The sequence below is a fragment of the Delphinapterus leucas genome, chromosome 10 (genome assembly GCF_059928025.1).
Source record: "Delphinapterus leucas isolate spDelLeu-1000000601 "Yukka" chromosome 10, BTC_Dleu_Yukka2, whole genome shotgun sequence".
Lineage (NCBI taxonomy): Eukaryota > Metazoa > Chordata > Mammalia > Artiodactyla > Monodontidae > Delphinapterus > Delphinapterus leucas.
This window is the reverse complement of record NC_143138.1, coordinates 16,475,474-16,498,501: the sequence shown is the minus strand read 5'-3', so window position 1 is coordinate 16,498,501 and position 23,028 is coordinate 16,475,474. Positions and strand designations below refer to the sequence as shown.

At 36.3% G+C, this 23,028-nt stretch overlaps 1 protein-coding gene across 1 annotated transcript in view; it reads right to left on the bottom strand.

Moving 5' to 3' along the window:
• CDKAL1 (CDKAL1 threonylcarbamoyladenosine tRNA methylthiotransferase) overlaps nucleotides 1-23,028 on the bottom strand; it is a 648,803-nt gene that overhangs the window by 228,069 nt on the left and 397,706 nt on the right. Inside the window, exon 11 of the mRNA XM_022586761.2 lies at nucleotides 3,784-3,929. Coding sequence (XP_022442469.2) covers nucleotides 3,784-3,929 — 146 coding nt within the window. The remainder of the gene's footprint in view (nucleotides 1-3,783; nucleotides 3,930-23,028) is intronic.

Sequence of the window (23,028 nt, the reverse complement as noted above, 5' to 3'; positions counted from 1 at the left end):
AATATATGTGAATATACAGTTTATGTCGGGGAGTGACTGTGTAAATTCAACGCTGCTCAAATGGGGTAGGACCCAATTAAAGTTTATGTCCAAGGCCCCAAGGTCCTGGGAACCCTAATTACATCCTTGCCATATATCCCAGTGAAAAATCCTCTCGTTGGGAAGTAAGTCTTTAAAATTACACAAGAAAATAAAAATAAATGATTCAAGTTTTCTACTTTTTAAAATCTCAGTATTATGTTAAAAAGACAACAGAGAAACCAGTAAAGTGACAGGTAATGAAAACAGTAAAATTTAAGAGGTATTTATTAAAAATTATACAAACACAAATCTCTCTCAAACCAGAATCGCATCTCTTGCTTTGTTCTATGTAGTTTTCTTCCATATCCCTATAAATCCCATTACATATTTCAAGAAATCATCTTATCCATTTAAATAAAAACATCAAAGGACTTAGTTAATTTTCCAACAGGATTAATAAATTTGAATAGAACAATTTCAGTCATATGATTGTCTGCTCATGATCAGCGGTTTTAAATTAGTATATTAAGTAATTTAGACACTTTTCTTTGTAAAGGTTGCCTGATTTACTACATTCCCATATGCCTCCACACGTGCTAACACTACCAGGTTATCTTCAATCTAGCTGCCATTATGGGAGTAGCTGCCAACTTTCAACCAACTGAAGAGAATCATGAATCAGCTTCACGTTGGCTCATATGTAAACTTCTACTGCTCCCAGCTAAAACAGGGGCCAATTTCAACTGTAAAGAAAATTAATTAAAAAGATTTCACCTCCACTGTTTGAGAAACATGGCACCATGAACACCACTGAACTAACAGCTTAAAAGCATGCAGCTTTATGTAAAATCCCATAGTGTGGATTTCAGTCTTAAATGCTGTAGGTTGTTTTAAAGATTGGATTTTTTGAGGAAACAGATCAGGAAATGCCTCGTCCCTAAATTCATAACATGAATATTTGAGAAGCCTCACACTGCAGGAGAAAAAAAATAAATAAATGAGACTCTTGTTTGTTAAAGGTTCACTACAAAAAAGACTTCAAAGGCTTCAGAGGAAAAAAGATGCAAATGAAAAGGGCCACATTTATACTCCTTCTAAAAAACAGGAGTGAGCACCAGACACACCATTTTAAGTGAGAGCCATTGTATGAATTTAGTGTTAGGCATAAACTAGGGCAATGTGGTAATATCAGACCCTCTTTCTAAGAATGACAATACTGTATTAAATTTTAATAAACACTGAACAAAACAATTTTATGCTGGATCAGTTATCCGGACTAGTGGTTCTATAGAAACCCCTGAAACTTTGGTGTTTCCAAGAATCATGAATCTATTTGGCATAAAGCTATGCTAGTTTTTAAAGGGAAAAGTAAGCAAATGTCAGAGCAGAAGAGTGCTTAAAATATTTCATTTATTTCTAAATGTCCATCATAGTTGGAAATTATTCACTGGATAGATGAACTTCCCTGAGAGGACAGGAAAACTTTTCCACTAGAGAGTAAAGTTAGATTATAGAGTCCTTACAAGATTGAGGCTATACTATTCTTTACAAGCAACAGGACAGATGGGACAAAACATACAATTTTTTGGTTCTGATGAACTCTCTAAAATTATATATAGTACAGAGTTAATTTTTTAAAAATCACCTGGAGATGCTAACTGGCTAGACTCATATTCTCCAATCCCAGTGAGTCACAGCACTTGAAACTGAAATTGTGGATGGATGGGTGGGATAGGTTGTCTTCTCCAGGCATCTCTAATTTCCTCTCCAGGGATCTCTGATATTTCCAGTGCTGGAAATACTGGAGATCCCTAGGTAGGTTCTGGAGTCTTCCACACAGTTGGGATAGTTCTAGAAAAGTCACATGGATGCCACAGTGTAATTCAGAATCCAAAGAAAGAATAATGAGCTTAGTACTATTTTCTAATACTTTGATGGGATCATCTTTTGACCCCTATTTAGCTCATGGATGCTGTTGAAACTGTTCAAAATGCAACAGATTTAAAAGGTCCATCTTTGGAGTAACATAAAAGGCTAAAACTTGTTGGGAAATTGTTGCCCAGTTAAGTAGCCACATTAATTTCCCAAACAACTGAGTCAGCACTCACCCAAATGGAGGTAAAAGGAGCTGTTGATTGCTTAACCTTGCTGAATCACATTAACACAACTATTTGGAAAGTGTTCTAGTCCATTCTGCACAACAGGCTGCATGTCTACACTCGGCAAAATCTTGCGCAACAGGTATGGACTGTGTGCATTATTTGCTACTGCTCTAGTAAGCAAAAGGCAAGAAATTTCACAGGTGTAACCAGTTATCTGCAATTCTGAAAACATGCTATTCACCAGCACCAGCGTGCCCAAAAGGACTCTCTTACATCAGACAAGTTTACCTACAATAAGCTAGAATAAATGCAAAGGAGGGATACAGGCCAACAACAGACGTCTAATGTAAAAATCCTTACTCTTTAGCCTTGCTCTCAGTTCTGTTCAAGATCAGGAAGTATTAGAGATCCATCATTATTCTGTTTTCAACTTTGAAAGTTGTATATACTTAACGATTATAATATCTTAGAATAGATATATTTTCTATTCCCTGATTTGAATATTCGAACAATTAGCTCTATTTGCTTGAATGCACACCAAGTGTCTTTATTTCTGGTAGTTAGGATAATCAAGAAATGCCTGGAGGTGAAAAAAAAAAATTAGACACGTAAAGGGAAGATGAGGAAGGAAGGAGAAAGTAAACAAAAGAAGAAAAAGATTTTTAAAAGATCTGTATGTAGTCAGGATAAGTGACTAATTGAAGGTGGAAAAAATAATTGCTTACAATTTGTATAAAGCAATTATATCCACGTAGTACTTGGTACAAAGGTACATAATTATGAACAAGAAGATGGAAATAAAGAGCTGTATTTTAATTTAGAAAAACAACAGAGGAAAAGATTATGGGAAAAAATTATGGAAAGTAGAAAGACCCAGGCCACAAATATGCCAAGATAAATGACACAGCCCCAGTGGGGAGAACAGTGCCCCAGACAAGAATGTTCTGTATGACCTTGGCCAGCATTATTTCCTGCCTTTTATAATCACAAAAGGCATTCAACGTTTGGTGATGATGAGAAGTAGGATTTTGAAGAATATAATTATAGGCTGCAAGTGTTTTCTGTGGAAGCAAAATTATCATTCATGTCTGAGATTGTGTAAATGTGCCTTAATTTTGGTCAATGGCAATTTGAACTTTTTAAAAAAACAGAATCCCAAAATCTCCTTATAAATCCCATTCTGCAAGAAAACCACAAGGATAAGTGTGTAAAAGCAAAGACATTCCCAGATACTCTTCAAAAAAATGGTATCTCAGAGAAAATTATCTCTTTTGTAGTGACATGATTTGACCTACCTCCACGTCAAAATCAGTTGACAACTTCAAAAAGCCACATTAAAGGAGATTTAAGCAGAGCACAGCTAAAGCAGTTTTCATCTACTAGGTCAGGTACAGAAATGATCACAATGCACATTACCTTAGCAAGACTGGCAACCCTACACAAATCAATGGGGTGCGATGCACAGATGGAAGGTGGATAAAACTGAGGGGCAAGAAGAAACCACATCAAGGGTGTCTAAGGAAAACTTAAAGGCTTTGAAAGCTTCCAAAGTCCCACCTCTCTCTGGTACCTTTAATTGTGGCGACCATAAGTGCATTTTTGCCACATGCTTTTAAAAGAAAAAAGGAGGTGGTTATTTCTTAAATGCTAACAGACTTACTTGTCTTTCAGAAAATCCACTACTCTTTTGAAGTCAGCCACGCAGTATTCTCTTTTCATTTCCATGAGCACAGTGTCAGAGGCAGACTGGACTGGTATGTGCAGAAAGGCATAGACTCGGGGGTGATTAAGGATTTTTGCCATTTCCTTGAAAGAGATGGAAGGAGAAAACAATCACTGTAACAAAGCAGAGAATGGTTTCCCTCAGATCAATTCTCACGAGTACAAGCAAATACACACAGCTGAAGACGGACCAATCTTCTAGGCTCCCCGAGTGAAAGTCCGCTGGCATCACTCTAGGGTGACACCTGGGAATTTAACATGACTTTCGGAGGATTTCACAGAAGTGTTATTTCCTCACGGTCATTGCCTCTCTTAGGTGACGAAACAGACATAAAGTCATGTAATGCCTGGAGAGTAAAAAAGATTTTTGCATACTTCAAAATAAACACCACTCCTCCCTTCCCTCAAAGCAGTGTTATATTCTGCCCTGTTACATTAGCAGCAGAAGCAGCAACATTTAAGGCAAATGGTCAAAGTTGTAGAATCCTGTATACTTGAATAAAGTTCCCAAATTTAGGGCAAGTCAACACTTTTTTTTTTTTTTAACGCTGAAGGAGAAAAAGAAATCTGTTAACTCACCTGTTTCTTTTTTAGCTAGTTAGCAAACACTTATTTTTGAGTATCTACTATGCAAAAGGCAGAGTATCAGGCAATGAAGCCAACCAGTTCACCAATGGTCACCTACTGCTATCTACCTTTAAGCTGCAGAGTTCCAAAGAAGAGAAATAAAGAAAGAGCAGAAAGAAGAATCTGTCTTGCAAAGTTAAAGAGAGCAAGTTTAAGTGAAACAAATTAGGAAATTCAGAGATTGTTCTAAATTCCTCCAAGGGTACAAAGTGGGTAGAAAAAAGAGTGGTAAAAGGAAAACGGTGGTAAGGAAACCATTTATGTGAGCAAAAAGAAAAATGTGACTAATTTATGGCCCATCAATGGGTTGGGGGAGAAGAAGGAAGGAGAAAAAGAGGGAGAGGGGAAAGGGGGGGAGAAGAGAGAGAACACTAAAGGTCCAATAGAGATAAAAATGTCAAGAAAGGAACTGCTCTTTAATAACTTGCATGTGTCCAGTGATTTTTAGTTTTCAGAGTACTGTACCATACTTTCACAAAGTACTGTACCATACTTTCACATCTGTCATCTCGTTTTATCATTAGAACAGTATTTTGAAGGATCTTATGGAGTCAAAGAGCCATCTAATTCCATACAGTCACCTCTCTTAGCTATTCAGGGCTCAGTCATGCATATGTATCACCCATACCCTTCATTCCTTCATTTTCTTTCCGTTGACTGTAATATTAGTATTTTGACCGAAGTGGAAGAATAGAGGGACAAACTCAAACTAACCATCTTCTTAGGAGCAGCTTAGTTGGTTTAAAAAATCCTTCTAAGAGATTCAAATAACCAAATGATACTACTCATGGATATCCTTTATTGACCTTCTCTTCCAGGAATTAATAGGGATATACCTTGTTATATATAGATTACTAAATTGGAACTGAAGTTCAAGAATTTCTTATTTAGCAGCAAAATAACTGGCTAACACATCATCTGAATATTTCCTTCACAAAAGTGTTCCTTTTCTTGGCTGGGTATTTAGTTAGAAGGCTCTTCATCTCCTTACTCAACACCTTCCATGTATAATAAGGCTGTGGGATACAGGGCAACATTTATCACTACCTACTCTACAATAAATATGTTGTCCTCCTGCTAGATTCTCTGTCTTTCAGGTTTTTCACACTTGAATATCAAGATTCTTGAACAGTGTGAGAAAAACAAATTATACAAAATATCTGTTTTCTAAAGGCGCAGGACTCAGCTTTAGTTAACTTTCAACATACATACTGTGGTAAAAAAAAATGACACCTTAACAAATAACACAATTTGTGAAATGAAATTTTATTCTCAATCTCTGTGCCTTGGTTTTCTCATCTGGAGAATGGAGACAATGGTAATACCCACCTCACTGGGCTACCAGGCCGTTGTAAAAATAAAATAAGATAATCCAGTATGTGCTTATATGTTGGCTCTCAATACATAAATTATCTAACATTCTTCTTCCCTGGAGAGTGTTTATAAAGTTCATGGTAACACGTTTTCATACACATGAATGGGACTTTATCAATAAATAGAATAGCTTTTCAACAAGGCAGTTTCCTTACCTAGTAAGTGAAGGAGAGATAACTTGTACTGACTTGCAAAGTCTAAATTTGAAAGGGGTTCCCAGTAAACATGACCCAGGGCCAGAAAGGGTGCAGTTTCTGTTGGAAACGCTCAGGGTGGCCTTCTCCTATAAACAGGATACTGCACTAGATGAAGCACTGCCCTATTATAGTATGACAATTTTCAAATTAAAATGTTAATAGCAAACAAGTAGGATAAATTTGGTGGGTTTTTCCCCTTTGGCTCAAAATTAGATTTCCCGCTAGTAACCATCTTCAGCTTCATACTACAGACTTTGCAACTTTGTAATAGTAGGCACCAGAACACAAAATAAAAATAAACTTGCCCCTTATTTAAAGTCTGTATTTCTTCTACTAAAAGAATCACGACTTAACATAGATTAATGTACCCCAGAGAGACAAAGTACATATTTTTTCTTTTGTTTTTCCTTTGATCCCTCTTCTCAGCACTGTTGGTTAAGAGTAACCTTTGGGCTACTTCCCCTTTCAAAATTCTTCTCTATTTTTAAGGTTCAGCTTAGAGTTACAGATTCTCTGGTGCAAGAGATGACTTCCTCCTCTGTGATTCCTCAGCAACCTGTTCCTGGTGTTACCAGAATATCTCCTTGGTTCTGCTTTGCAACATGGGTCATGCATCTCCAGATGGAAGATGGACAAGGGCTGCGATTATGTCTGACTCCTCTCTGGGTCTCTACAATGGCTAGGACTGTGCTGAGCACACCGCGAAACATATAAACGCAGATCTGGGTCAAAATACATCAAGATACAAAGAGAGAGATTTAAAATATAATTGCTATTTGATAGGAAGACAAATTTTCAATTAGCTCCATTTGGTTACCATTTATTTGGTAAATAAGCACATATTCAGGCAGGTAAACAAGCAGATAGCCTGTTTTAATTTTAGAACAGTGAAAAATTATATATGAATATGTAAGTAAATATATATCTAAGACAAGATCAGATTCTTTATAGGTAGCCCCACCATGGGTTATAATTCTAAAAGTCTGTTGGAGCCTTGGATTGGACTTACAATGTACATTCTTACGGAAATAATTTATAAATGGTGTGCCCAAGAACAGCAGCCATGAGCAACCCTAAGCTCAGAGCTGGGTAAGAGAGTCTGAGTAGACAGGCAAGTATGTGTGCAGACATGTGTGCACACAGGCCTGTGTAGGTCTGTGTGTGCATGCAGGCACATGTGTGTGTTTTAAGGAGCCCTGGTAGCAACTAGCATAGAAATAGTATCTACTTTAATATACGGTCATTTTTTATTTAAGGGTTGATGTTCCAAGGCTGCTTAAAATAGATGGTGACTATTTCATAGGTGAAGACCAGAGAATGTCTAACAGATCAACAAAACAGTATTTCTACCTGGTGTTTTCACATGGGGTTTTCCTATTACAAATTGGTGTTCATCTCACTATTTGTGATTTTTTAATGAACTTAAAAAGCAAAGAAAAAATAATGAATGAAGACAGGCTTAATTTTAAAAAGCAATTTATGTATGGTGCATTTTTAAAAGAAATGTTAAGTTTCACTTTTATTGCCCAGCAGTCATCAAATTAATCATCATATTCTACCTGGTTTTGAATATATATACTACCAGCTGAACAGTCACTCAGTGTATATTAATACTTGCATTCAGATGTCTCTGCATTCACAGTGAAAGCCCTCTCAGATTATAGCTTTGTTAGGAAGTATTGTATCTGCATACTTAAAATGCTAAACTTTATGTAACATCGCTATGTTTTTTTTTTTTCAGCTAATCTAAGATATATGTTGAAGCAAGAAAATACCTCAAAAAAAAAAAAAAGACAAACTATACCATTTACCCTTAGGCATGAAAAGATAGCTTATTTAACATATAATTCACATACCATACCATTCACTCATAGAATGTATGCAATTAAATGTTTTTTAGTATATTCACAAAATGGTGCAGTTTGCCTGGAAATTTCTTGTTTATCACTCAAAATTAAACTCCATTTGGGGTGGAACTTTCTGTGGCCCATACAACACTTAATTTCTTCATCCCCTGTTCTACTTTTGTAATTGATATACAATTCCATTCCAGTATTTATTGAAAACTGGTTAAGAAAAAGGACTCAGCAGTCTGACAGGCTTAGGTTCTACATTTAGTTATTTCATTTACTGCTCTTCATTGGGGACAAATTATTTAAATGTCTCCGAATGTTCATTTTCTTCATTCATAAAATGACAATGTATCAGTAGGATGCATTAGGTTATGCTGTATAGCATACGATCTCAAAAATCTCAGTGGCTGAGCCCGTGCGCCACAACTACTGAAGCCCGCGCGCTTAAACTACTGATCCCGCGTGCTGCAACTACTGAAGCCCGTGCTCCGCAACAAAGAGAAGCCACTGCAATGAAAAGCCTGCACACCGCAAGGAAGAGTAGCCCCCGCTCGCGACAACTAGAGAAAGCCCGCGTGCAGCAACGAAGACTCAATGCAGCCAAGAATAAATTTAAAAATTAAAAAAAAAATCTCCGTGGCTTATAACAACAAAAATGTAATTCTTCTTCATGCTACATATCTTTCATGGACTGGCTAATAAAGCTTTGCTCAAGTTGTTTCCACTTGCAAACTGTGAATGTGGAAGAGGGGGAGGAAAAGAGAATCATTGGCTTAAACCTTCTTCCCACATTTCACTGGTTGTTGCAAGTCACACCCCTGCTCCTGAGCTTAACTAGGCAGATATTCTCACGCTCCCACGGAGAGGGAAAGCAGAATATTTGGTAAACGGTGATACGATCTACCATAGAGATAATAAAAATACCTGCACTGTGGAGGGAGGAGTCAGATGAGATACATAAAGCATCGATACTCACTCGAGTCGGACACAAGTGAGTGCTTCCCCATCCAAGGAGGCAGTTGTGTTTACATGTTTGTTTATAAAATGCAAAGGAGGTTACTGCGTTCTTTGCATCCCCATCCCAGAAACACAGTTTTCTGTTTAATAAATACTTGTTTGGCTGCATCATTTCACATACCAAGCAACCATAACTAGAGCAGTGAAATCACCAGAACATTGTTTCGACTCTGTACCGCGTGATGTGCAAAATGAAAGTTAGCGTCATTTGGGATAATCAGACCATAAACAAGTAAGAGTTAAATATTTCTAAATAAATCTTTAATATCTGCCTTCCCATTGGGTTCTTTAATGATTTACGTCATATTTGGGAGAAGCCAATACAATTTGTCTGAGTTGAACACTCAGTCTAACTGGGTTGCATGTATTATCCCCATTAAATTGATCAGGTATTGATTTGTTCTTTTAGTGTCTGGTAGACATGGTCTATTTTTTAATGGAAAAAAGGGCAACTATATTTTAAATATATATATATATATTATATATATATAGATATATAAACATATATACTTTATATATAATTTTTAACATACACCAATGCATGTTATAGTGTTTGAATCACAACAGATTTTATTGTTAGCTTTCTTGTCTGTTATTTTATTTTAAAATTAATACAGTAAAATTGACTTTTTTCTATGTGTTCAGTTTCATGAATTTTAACATAGGTGTAGATTCACGTAACCATCACAACAATCCAGATACAAGAACTCTTTTGATTTCTTGGCATTAGCAGAGCAGAATAATAATTTAAAAATAAAACAAGACACTGATAATATCAGTTGAACATAAATGTGTGTATAATTACAACTCTTAGCATTTTGACATTAGTATTAATGTATATTCTTATCTTCATAATGTGAAGTCTGATTATTGACTCTGACACTAAGATGAGTGGTAATGGTAAAGGGGGACTGAAGTCCTTTTAACATTTCTATGAAAGCTAATTAGAACAGATGTTTTGTCTCAACTTATTTTAATGCAAATATTGAAAATGCTAACTCTTTGCAGTTTAGAAGTGAATTTCCTGTTATAATTAAGTTATAGATCAAATATAAATTAGAATCTGTTCACAATATCCACTCCTTTTCATTTGGGATATAAGGATTGGAAGTGTTCTCTTTTTGTGCTCCCTTGTTCACTTTCTGATGCTATTAATGATAATTTATTTTTAGATGGCTGAAAGTAAATGTAGGTGCTGGTAATTGACTTAGTGGCTGTTACAGTGTCATTAATGAAAAAATGGATGAAATATGACTCTGATCTTGTTTTAGTTTGACCTATATGACCTTTGGAGCATTGAAGGTGACTCCTAGGAAATAGGATTTCCTAGAACACAGGTACGGATGTTTGACCTTTAGCTAGAATTCTTTGTAGGATTTACTCTAAAATAACCATTTTGATTAATCAACTGGGTTATCCAATCATTCATTCATTCAACTGTAATTTAACTGTTTAAGCACCAGGCATTAAGCAAGGAAATGGAGAGAGAGAAAAACACTGTATACTCTTGGGGTATGAGCATGCATGGTAAAATTGTAGGACAGGGAAATAAGAGCTACTGAAGTCTGTACAGTGTGCTCTGCCATTGAGAGTAAAACTACCTAAAAAAGAGATATTTAAAATAACATAACATTGCTACAACAGGGATGAACTTTGAAAACATTATACTAAGTGAAATCAGCCAGACACAAAAGGACAAATACTGCATGATCTCACTTACAAGAGGTACCTAGAATAGTCACATTCATGGAGACAAGTGGGGGAGAGAGGCATGGGGAGTTTATTGTTTACTGGGCACACTTTGGGACAATGAAAAAGCTCTAGAGATGGATAGTGGTGACGGGTGCATAATACTGTGAATGTACTTTATGTCCCTGAACTGTACACTCAAAAATAGTCAACAGGTAACACACATAAGACATAAGGCTGTATATCTTGTAAAATGATCCAGTAACCTGTCATATCAGTTCTGCTTCTTTTAGTCTAATAATATCAATTATATCTTTAAAAGTACATTTGGGAAAAATAAGGAGTACACTTGGGGACCACTTAATGATTCTCTACCTATTTACTCTTTTATCAAATATACCAACTGTAACATTATTTGTTGAAATCACTTTAAAGAGAGAATTGTTTGTTTGAGGGTTGGACTCACAGATCTTATAGGCTGAACCTGTTACATACTTCTAAAATAAAGATGCACATGGTAATTAGTGTACATAAAATAATGAAAAACACTGTTATTTTTAAAAATGAATGTTTTTCTGTATTATAAAGGTAATATATATTCATTTTTAAAGTTTTGGAAAAACAAAAATAGAAAGAGAAAAATAAATCATAGTTAAAGCAATACTGTCACTACCATCTTGAAACAATTATATTATAAAATTATATTTGATACCATTTGGTGGGCTTGGAGAACGTAAAATGATTTTCAAAGAACAAAATATTAAGTTAATAATATTTCTTAACAATATATCATTCAGTGTGAGCTCAATTTCTTCAAAAATGAAAGAAGTAAACCTTTCTTCTAAGCAGGGTTCAAATCACCTAGGCATTTATACTCAAGGGGCTCATTCCACATTAGCATAACAGGAGAGAGAAATGTGAATATGAAAACAACAAACAAAGGAGAATCAGAGATAAGAATCAGCAAAAATGCCTTAGAATCATTCCTGAAGAAGTTATTACCATTTGAGTAACTCTGTCCCTGGAGCTATGATGAGAGTAAAAAAAATAAATAGACCTAAAAGAAATTTCTTTGTTCAAAAACAAAAACAAAAACAAAAATGAGAATGAAAGTAAAAGGAGAAAAGAGGTATGAGCAATTCTTTCCCCATTCCCAAATTTATTGTAATGTAAGGGAATTCTTAAAAACATGGGCCAGAAGAAGTCATTTAATTGGAATGATTATTAGAGGGAAGAAGAAAGCCCTCAGCACTCTCCAAATCACAATACTATCAAGTGGTACGGCAGCAGCAGTAACAGTGATAATAGTGATAAGCATCCTTATGTGCTAGACATTTTGCTGATTCACAGTGAAACCTGCAGAGCTCTGGCGGGGCCTTCCTGGGTATAAAAGTCCCTCTGTGACCCCCACTTCTTGTTTGTAGAAAAAAAGGCTTTAGTCCCCTAAGCCTCCCCCAAATTCCAAAGAGCAAACTCAAGTAGTTACTAATTATGGAAGTGAGAGAATGCAGAAACAAAGGAAAAGCAGTCAAGCAAGAAAACTAGTAAGAGCTTAAACAACAGTTTAAGGATAAAACAGAGTCCTAGTTCCTCCTCAAGGGATATACATAACAATTTGACACAAATCTTTGAGTTGTTCTGCAGAAACTAAGACCCACAGCCAGGTGGAGGCTGGTGATTACATGCTGATCACAAGCAGTAGGCCCCTGACTGGCTGGAACCAGAAGGCTGATGATAAAGATTCCCAAAACATCACCCTGTTACCTCACCACCAACCAATCAGAGAGAAGTCCATGAGCTGCAACCCTCACCCCAAATGCTGCCTTTAAAAATCCTTCCCTGAAAGCCATCAGGGAGTTCAGGTCTTTTGAGCATGAGCTGCCCATTCTCCTTGCTTGGCACCCTGCAACGAATGCTGTACTTTCCTTCATCCCTGATGCCAGGAGACTGGCTTTGCTGCCAGTCAGGCGAGCAGGTCCAAGTTCAGCTCAGTAACAACACTCATTATCTCCTTTAAATTTCTGAACAAACCTAGAGAGTAGTTTTACTGAATCTAACACTCAGGGAAGTTACAACCTTGTCCAAGGCACAGTGGTACAACTGGAGTGTAAATACAGTCACCCTGACTCTCAAAAGTTACCAACCCCCAAATATGTCTCTTTTGCATATGGATTATTTTGAGCTAAAGACCATTGAGAACCAGCAGACTCAGGAAAAGGTCTAAAAACAGGGCCTTTGTTTTCCTTTTGTAAAAGGAATTTCTACTTATAAATTTTCCATCTTTTTTTTTGGCTGCATTGGGTCTTCGTTGCTGTGTGTGGGCTTTCTCTAGTTGCGGTGAGCAGGGGCTACTCTTCTTTGCGGTGCACTTGCTTCTCATTGCTGTGGCTTCTCTTGTTGCGGAACATGGGCTCTAGGTGCATGGCTTCAGTTGTTGTGGCACATGGGCTCAGTAGTTGTGGCTCACGGGCTCTAGAGTGCAGGCTCAGTAGTTGTGGCACACGGGCTTAGCTGCTCCGTGGCATGTGGGATCTTCCCAGACCAGGGCTTGAACCCGTGTTCCCTGAATTGGCAGGCAGATTCTTAACCACTGTGCCACCAGGGAAGTCCCGAATTTTCCATTTTTAAAGGTAGAAACTTTGGGGAAAAAAGATGTAAATATGGAAATTCCATACTAGGAAGAAGAGAACAAAATTTTAACAATTCCTATCAATGGTGAAGACAAGACTTAAATATGCATAACAAACCTTTCTAAACAATCCCTGTTTACCATACTTTTCCTGGTCACCTTCCCATAACTAGTCTTCCTCACCCAGAACTACAAATCTGTTTTCTTTGGTTTTAGCATAAGATGGTATATAAACCCAAGTTCTAAACACCCTTTGGGGTTACTGACTGCTGGGTGCTTCCATGCATATGAGCAGGAAGCACATGTTAATAACCTTATGTTTTTCTCTGTTTATCTATCTTTGGCTAGTCTAACTTACAGAAACCCACCTGGAGAACCTACAAAAGGTAGAGGAAAAGATTTTTTACTTCCTTACACTCCATTCCATCAAAATGTGTCCTCCCTAAATCTAAAATCATTCCTGAGGAATGGCACTAATTAATTCACATGACAGTGTTAACTAACAATAAGTCATTTCTGGGAGCAGGGCTTGAAATAAGCAGTGGAGAGCTGTCTCTCCAAAACAAGACCAAAATAAAATCAGAGAGTTTAAAATTTTCAGTTTGCAAAATTCTCCTTATGTCTGATTTATTAGAAATGTGTGGATTTTTTCCAAATGTCTCAAAATGCATGAATTAAATGCTTCTTATTACATTAGTTGAAATTAAAATATAATAAATTAATAGGATCTTTGCACTCTTGTTACTGAACAATATGGAATTTGAGGTCAAACAGATAAATGGGTATATAATTTTTATAAAGCAACAAAGAGGGGCCTATTTCTTCCTTGTTCGACTTTAATTGTTTTCACTTGGCAAAACTGGCTTCACGTGTCAGTTCTTTAATTGGCTCTGAAATGAAAGCATTTCCAGTTACTGCATGGTGGGCTAGCTTGTCTAAGAACACCTATAGTCAGAATATTTGCTGAGATTTGAATCTGCTGCTCTTTTAAGCACTGTGGTTCCAAAGTTACAGGATCAGATAGCTTGTAGAGACTATAAAGAAAGATCAGGAAAAACTTCCATGTGATGAGCCAAATTTACCTCTTAAGACTTGAGCTATTTTTTAAATGTTCTGTTATTTTTTAATCAAATGGAAGTTAAAATCCTATGCAATTAAAATAGATTTCTTCAGATTACAGAGAGAAATGAAGATTTTTATTTTCCTCTTTTCTGTCAAAGTCTGTAGCCTCTACAAATATAGAAATCTGATGTACCTTAGTGCCTAAGGTTACAGAAGCAATCATTTGATACATAAGTGTTTTCAGATCTTAAATGTTGCCATTTTTATAGGATTAAAGTATTTTTTTTTACAAAAGATAGAGCAGGGCTTGAACTTCATCTTTCCAGTGATCAAATGTTATAAATATATATTGTTAATATATTATGTTTACCTGGCTTCAAAACTAGATAAAGATGGGTCTAAATAACAATGATTAAAGAGATATAAGATACCATGTTACATACTAAGTATCTCCTTCTGTCTTAGGTGAGAAAAAGGATTTCTAAATCAAGTACTCTGTCTTTTTTAATATTTCAAAATTAGCTAGAGATCAAGAATCTAGAAGACAGACAGGAAAAAAGAGAACTATGTCCAAGGGAGTTTAACAAAATGTGCAATACCCTGAAGTGAATGTCGGTGGAAAGTGATGGCGCCATCAACAGTTTCCCTTAGAACGTTTAGATCACTTCCTTTGTCCAATCCTCAAAGGACTCTAAATAATCTCTCCACAGAATTACCTAAATGGGCACAGTTCAGATAGGAGATCTAGAAAGAGCTGGGATTATTGTGAAATAAGAAGAACAATTTATTCTGAACAAATAATACTCAGTGTCTCTCCAGAAATGGTGTCAAGAAGTGGGAGAACACAGCCCATATGAAGAAATTTCTCCCAAGAGGCTGCCCTGAGTAAATGAAATGTCTTCAGCTGAGTGAAATGAAGACAGGAAAATCCAATCCCTTAGTGGTTTAAGGATTATACGTTAAAACTACTCATTAAAAATTAAAAACAAATGGGATACTCCCATCTGGGTGTTTATATTCCCCTTAATAAACTATTGAATGACTTTCCCAAGCACTGATTATATATATGACGTTTAAAAATGAACTCACTGTGGATGAATGGATAAAGGAAATGTGGCGTATGTATACAATGGTATACGTATTATTCAGACCAAAAAAAGAAGGAAATCCTGCCATTTGTGACAACTTGGATGGACCTTGAGGGCGTTATGCTACGTGAAATAAATAAATCAGACAGAAAAAGACAAATGCTGTATGATCTCACTTACATGTGAAATTAAAAAAAAAAAGAAAAAGAATTCATAGATACAGAGAACTGATTGGTGGTTGCCTATTCTTATCACTTATTGTGATCACTTCACAATACATACAAATATCAAATCATTACGGTGTATACCTGAAACTAAGTTGTATGTCAATTATAGCTCAATTAAAAAAAAAAATGAAAGCAGTATATCCTTGCCGAAGCATTACAATCTTTTCCTGATCAGTTTTAAAACCTCTGAATTTCTCACCTTCATCCATTATACCCCATTAGTTGCTATGTGTTTCTTCTACTACTCAACCCTCAGAATTCTCTGATATTTGGCCATATCTACCTCCTGAGCATAACTTCGCACTGTCCAGGTCACACAACTTCTTTCTTACAAACTATAGTGTAAATTGGGCCTTGAAATGGAAAGAGAGTATTCCTGGAGGGAAACAAACTAGCAGACAAGGGTCATTTAAAAATGAATTCATGTCCAGGTCTTTAATTTCCATTTGTACTTTTTCATAAAACCGATTTGTCTGTGGTCAAGGCTTCACGCGGGGTGTCCTTTCACACCTCCCTCTCACTTTTACTGAACACCTTCAGGTCACCAAGTAGGGACTTGTGAAGCTGCCTTTTTCAAAACAACATAACGAGCTCCCATGGCTGCCACCCTCAACATCCATTTCATTAGAAGCAGAATTTATAATAAATTTATACATTTATGCTTAAGAAGTATTTATACTGTTTTTGATGAATTGTGTACTACTACTAATCTAATGATAAAAAGTGTTTTTAAAAAAATATTTAGAGCCTTGCGGTCATAGTGTTCTAATTTATATATACATTTTGATAGAGAAAAGGGTGGTAGAGTGATCAATAGATGACTTTCAAGCTTAAAAATATATTAGATAGAATTCTGTAGAGAAAATGGAAATTCAAATTCTGGGAAAAAAAGAGGATGATGTAAATTCTCCTATTTTTTAATATTTATTTGAATACATTTGAGAGAGTGATATAACAATTTTATTTTACAATTCTACATTTAAAATATACCAGAGGTTACCTCTTCTGCAGCTATTTAAACTTAGCATGAAAAAAATTCAGTGTCAATCAGAAATTGTATGAGGTGGCACATGAGTTTAGAAAATTATTTTGGGGTAACACCAAGCAGAAGTTTCAATACCACTCACAGGTCTGCAAAACCAAGTCCCAACATCTTAGTCTGGCATTCTGCCCTCTTTCCAATCTCATCTTCCCTGATAGCTTTTCTCTTTTCCTCCAACATATACCAACTCTCAGGGAGCACATCTCCACCTAAAAGAGACCTATAGCGTTTTGCCTGGGACATGCTCTAGACTTTTCACCCTTGTTTAAATGTCAACCTCAGCCTAGAACGCAACTCCGCACTTCCAAGCTATTCCTGCCTACCCAAAACTATCCACACCTCGTGTATCAATTCCTCCTGTTGTTTCCCAATGTATACAAAGAACTAATCATCTCTTTTCAATTTTCATTTAAAGCGCTTTGTATCTCTACTAGGCAATTACCACAATCTACATTTCAATTACCCCCACCACCCACCACATCATATACAAAAAAACAGTTGGTATCTTTTTGTTTGAGTTGAATAGCGGTAAAACCAAGAGTCAATGTGTTTAAGCAAGACAAACTATAAACTCAGTATTCACAATTCTCATTCTGGCTTTTTCAATGATTTCCTATGTGCCTCCAGGGAAACCTCAACTTTAGATAGTTTATACCTAAGTTTCTGCATTTTAAGCTTGAAGGTTATACTCATGCTTTTTTAAGTGTACAGTGTGAGTAACTTTGTAAGGTTGTACAACCACAAACAAAATTGGCAAAGTCGTTTTTTTAAAAATTGAGATATAATTGATATATAACATTTTAGTATCAGGTATACATCATAATGATTTGATGTATGTATATATTGCAAAATGATCACCACAATAAGTCTAGTTAACATCCCTCACAACACATTGTTTTTCTTCTTGTGGTAAGGACTTTTAAGATAGACTCTTTCAGCAACTTTCTAATATACAATATAATACGGTATTATAAACTGTAGTCACCATGCTGTACATTACATCCCTAGGACTTACTTATTTTACAACTGAAGATTTGTACCTTTTGACCACTTTTACTCATTTTGCCCACTGCCTACTTACTTCCCTACCCAATCCGTTCTCTGTTTTTATGGGCTCTTTTTTTTTTTTTATTCCCCATATAAGTGAGATCATACAGTATTTGTCTTTGTCTTATTTCACTTAACATAATGTCCTCAAGGTCCATCCAGGCTGTTGCTTTCTTTATCCATTCATCCATCGATGGGCATCTTACTTTTTATACAGGAGAATTTTTAATGAAGTTAACCAAAAATAATTTGTCATCATTTGCAAATATGAGAGATCAATGATAAGTATTACTAAATTATAGGAACCTAAAATTAAAGCCATTTTTAAGATAAATAAGATACAAGGAGGTCACATGACAAGGCCAATCAGCTGAAGAACAGGTGATACTGCTCAAACTCTATGCTGGTATCCAAACTTATCTTCATTTTCCTGCCCAAAGTATGAGATCTTCTAAACAAACATAGACTCTACAATCCTAAAACCAAAAACTCCATATTCACTAACCATTTTACTAGTCACCTCTCTCAAACAACAAGCAGTAACAAAATGACGATGAAATTCATTTTAATTTTTTATTCAACATCAAAATGTGCAACATGATAAATTCCCACAGGCCATTTCAAAAAGAATATACTATATTTCATCCCTCAGTCATAAAACTAGTAACTTATAGCCCAAAGAGAATAAGAAAACCTGGTAGTCTCAGAAACAGCTCAACTTCATAGTTATTTGTATGTCTAACCTAACATCTGTTTCCTGTTTATATTTTCACAAGGTATTTTGCATTGCTCAATGTAATTATATATTCTGCAGTAAGAAAAAGTACAATATAAGGCTTCCTTTAGTCCCATCTGGATGTAATAAAGGAATCAAATTTTGAAACGGCAAGACTGTGAAAGGAAACTTCTACCTTTAATCATAACAGAAACAGCTGACTGCCCTTTTCCCTACACCATGACACTTACTAATAACTGTAAGAAAAACACTAGCCACATGTGAAACTCTGAATCAGTGTAGGTAGGATCTGAGGAGCCACAGACGGGTTGAATCTATTTCAAGCTGACTTTACAAAACCCAGTCCAAAGTTGAACGTTTGCAACATTATATGTGGAATGTCCTTTAGGATTCTGATTACATAGTAGCTGAGTAGCCACATCTGTGATATATTACAAAACCAAAGTAGTTGCCAGAAAAGTTGTTAGCATTTTATTTTTTAAGAACTTAACATTTTTGGGGGACTTCCCTAGTGGCACAGTGGTTAAGAATCCGCCTGCCAAAGCCGGGGACATGGGTTCGATCCCTGTTCCGGGAAGATCCCACATGCCGCGGAGCAACTAAGCCCGTGTGCCACAACTACTGAGCCCACATGCCACAACTACTGAAGGCCTCACACCTAGAGCCCATGCTCTGCAACAAGGAAGCCACCGCAATGAGAAACCCGCACACAACAACGAAGAGTAGCCCCCACTCGCCACAACTAGAGAAAGGCCGCATGCAGCAACGAAGACCCAACGCAGCCAAAAATAAGTAAATAAAAAATTTTTTTAAAAAAAGAACATTTTTGGTTTAGTAAATCCTATAGTCTCAGTAGTCTAAAATGTGAGTCACTTCCATGTCTTTGAGTCTGTAATCACTTTTCTGAGTTAATGAAAATTAATGTATTATGTTAATTTATTAATTAGATATGTAAGGTAATAATTTAACATAACTTTAAGTGACTTATTAAAAAATCATAGAAAGAGAAAACTAAGTGATATATATATCAAACTCCTCTTCCACTGCTACTACTTCTACACAAAGACAAAGATTTAAAGGGGTTACATGACTTGCCTAAGGTCACAGTTACATAGTGCTAGAATTAGGGTTGGAACCAAGGTCTTCAGATTTTCAGAACAGTGTCCTCTCAAATATAAACCTTCTAAACTGTATGGTATGACAGGTAGATTAAATTACACCAAAATGCATTCTAACAGAACATGTGGCTCAATTATTCAATCTGCTATCATACAAACATATCTAACATACATAAAACCTGTACATTCTGAAGTTTTTCATTCTCTTGAACAGGCATTACATCAAGTACCTACTGGAAAAAACCAACGCACAACCAATCCCAACACTTCGCCTTATAGGGGGAGTATTATGCTAGGCCATCTGTTGAAGGGTCTTCCCGTTCAAAAATCTATCTAAGAGAATAGTGGCAACTCTCATACATGGCTGGCAGTTTTATTAAAGCCAAACATATGTCAACCCTATGATCCAGCAGTTCCACTCCTACGTATATACCTAAGAGAAATGAGTGCACCTGTTCACCAAAGGACGTGTATGATAATGTTCATGTAAGCTTTATTCATAATAATTGAAACCTGGAAATCACCCTAGTGTTCACCAGGAAAATGGCTGAACAAACTATGATGTATTCACACAATGGAACGCTTCACAGCAATGGACCTGTAACAAATTCCCAACACACAAAACAACATGGATGACTCTCACAGACATTCTGATGGGCAAAAGACAGATGGCAGCACTACAGCAGAGCCCAGGTGAATCATGGCATCCCTTTATATCATGGCATCCCTTTATATCATGGCATCCCTTTATCTCTGCTCGTAGTGATTAGTTACCTATAAGCCACTCCTACCCCAGACACCTTGGGAAGTCTCTCACTTCCTCAATGAGTCCTGCTTCACTCCCTCACTAGATCTCTTTCTCCTTCCCCATGAGGACCCTAGACTTCATCTTGCTCTATTAATCATGAGATTTCTGATAAGCAAATCCTTAAAAGTTGCACTTGCCTGATCCAAAAGATGCCTTCATAAAGAAAAAGAAAGAATAAGTTATATACTTTCAGATCTGATACATTATTTTAAGGTGAAATTCCAAAATTCTGATATAATAATAGTAATATTAATAGCTAAAACTATTAAGTACTTTCTGTATGTCAGGTACTATTCTAAGATATTAATTCATTGTTCTAAGATATTAATTCATTGTTCTACCAATTCATTGTTCTATTCATTGTTAATCTAATCCAGATAAGACAAAATCTTACATTTATATAGCATCCCATAGGGCACTGCTGATACATTGTTTAATATTCTTTGTACAGGGTAACTGCTATTATGCCCCAGGTGATATCTGAAAACATCAAAAGCCACAGAAATGTGAAAAATTCCCTCAGTGCCCCACACAAATCAGCCGCACATCCAGGACTGTATCAAAGAATGGAGGCATGGAAGAATGCAGACACAGAAGTAGGTTACTGTTATTCCTGCTTTCTTTTGACAACTTCTTTACAGAAATAGTAAGGGCTTTGAGGGACTAAGTTCTAGGGATCTAATGTACAGCATGGTAACTATAGTTAACAATACTGTATTGTATAGTGGAAAAGTTGCTATGAGAATAGAGCCTTAATATTCTCACCATAACAAGAACAACAAAGTGGCAATTATGTGATGTGAAGGATGTGTTAACTAACCTTGTTGTGGTAAGCATTTCACAGTATATATTTGAATCAAATCATCACATTGTACGCCTTAACCTTACACAATATTATATATCAATTATATCTCAAAGTTGGAAAAAAAAACAAAAAAAGGGTGGGAAAAGTTATGTGTATACTATACTGTAGTCTATTAAGTGGGCAATAGCATTATGTCTAAAAAAGTGCACATACTTTAGCCAAAAAATACTTTACTGCTAAAAAAATGCTAATCATCAATCGTCTGAGCCTACAGCAAGTCGTAATCTTTTTGAAACAGTTTTATCAGAGATCACTGATCACAGATCACCATAACAAATAATAACAATGAAAAAGTTTTAAATATTGCAAGAATTTGCAATATTTAAAATGTGTCTCTGTGTCAGCAAAATGTGCCACAGAGACACGAAGTGAGCACACACTGTTGGGAAAATGGCACCGATAGACTTGCTCAATGCAGGGGTGCCACAAACCTTTACATTTGTAAAAAGTACCATGTCTGTGAAGCACAATAAAATGGGGTATGCCCATATACAAAAGAAGAGTAGCTGGTGCCCCGGGAGACTTGAAAAGGCTCACTAAGAGAACAGAGAGTGCCCCAAGCCCAGGGAGACTGAGAGTGAACGCTAGAGGTATGTCTGAGGCCTCACGAAGCCAGCCACCAAATGATGCCCAATTCCTCTCCAGGGTCATAGGTGGGGAACCAGAATACTCTGTCTATGCAATAATCATTCCTTGAATAAGAGAGAGATCTTCTTGATGTGGTTTTCCGTAGATTTCATTTTTCTACTGTATCATTTGCAGCATGAAAAGCATTTGCAAATGAGGAGGGCCATGCTATCCAAAAGAAATGTTTCGTTCTCAGGTGTTAGGTAGAGGATGCAAATTCAGTAAGTGAGTCCCCACACTCACTACAGAAACAGAAAGCTTTTGGGTTCCAGGCCTCTCTGACACAGGCTTATATAAATATGATACAACTGTCAAAGCAAGTACTGGGATGATTATTTCATACCAAATACCAGACAATGGAATGGCACAACAATTCTTTGAAATGCTATTATTTTTCTTTTAAGTTCTAGGTCACATCAAGTAAAATGAGTTTGCAAAGATTTTAGAAGGCTCAGAATTTAGAGGTCAAATGGAAAAAATTTAAACCTATCTCATTCAGCTCAGCCCCTTCAAAATGGTGTTTCTTTTTAAAAAGACTGAAATATAAATAGAGTGATCAAGATTCAACGAATTTGCCAGATTAATGACAAACTGATTCAGACTCAGGTCTTCTACTTCTGTGAACACTTCAGTACGGTCATGTCCCATTAAGTTAGAAGGATAATAAATAAAAACATCATAAAGATACTTCAACAAAAATGTTGGTAAAGAAACTGAGGAACTTTAAAATCTGCATTTACTTTCATGAGAGTAAAACAATGCACTGCAAATTTCAAAATGACTCTTTAATTCCTGGAGTTACATATCCTCGAATTACCAGTATTTTCCAGTGTTGTTTTTCTACAAACTCTAGAGTCTATAGCTATTAATTCTAAGTTTGATATCTTTTTAGTTTAGTAAAGCAGCATCGACAGCAAACATCTTTCTGATTAACAAATACCTAATCAATTGATGTGCAAAGCTTTCTGGAAGACTACACAGAGGATGGAACATGGCATAGTGACAGGGACACCATCTCTCAAGAAAACAAAGCATTTTCTTTCCTTTTTTTTGGCCACTCCACACAGCATGTGGGATCTTAGTTCCCCAACCACGGATCGAACCCGTGCCCCATGCAGTGGAAGCATGGAGTCTTAACCACTGGACCGCCAGGGAAGTCCCCAAAACAAAGCATTTT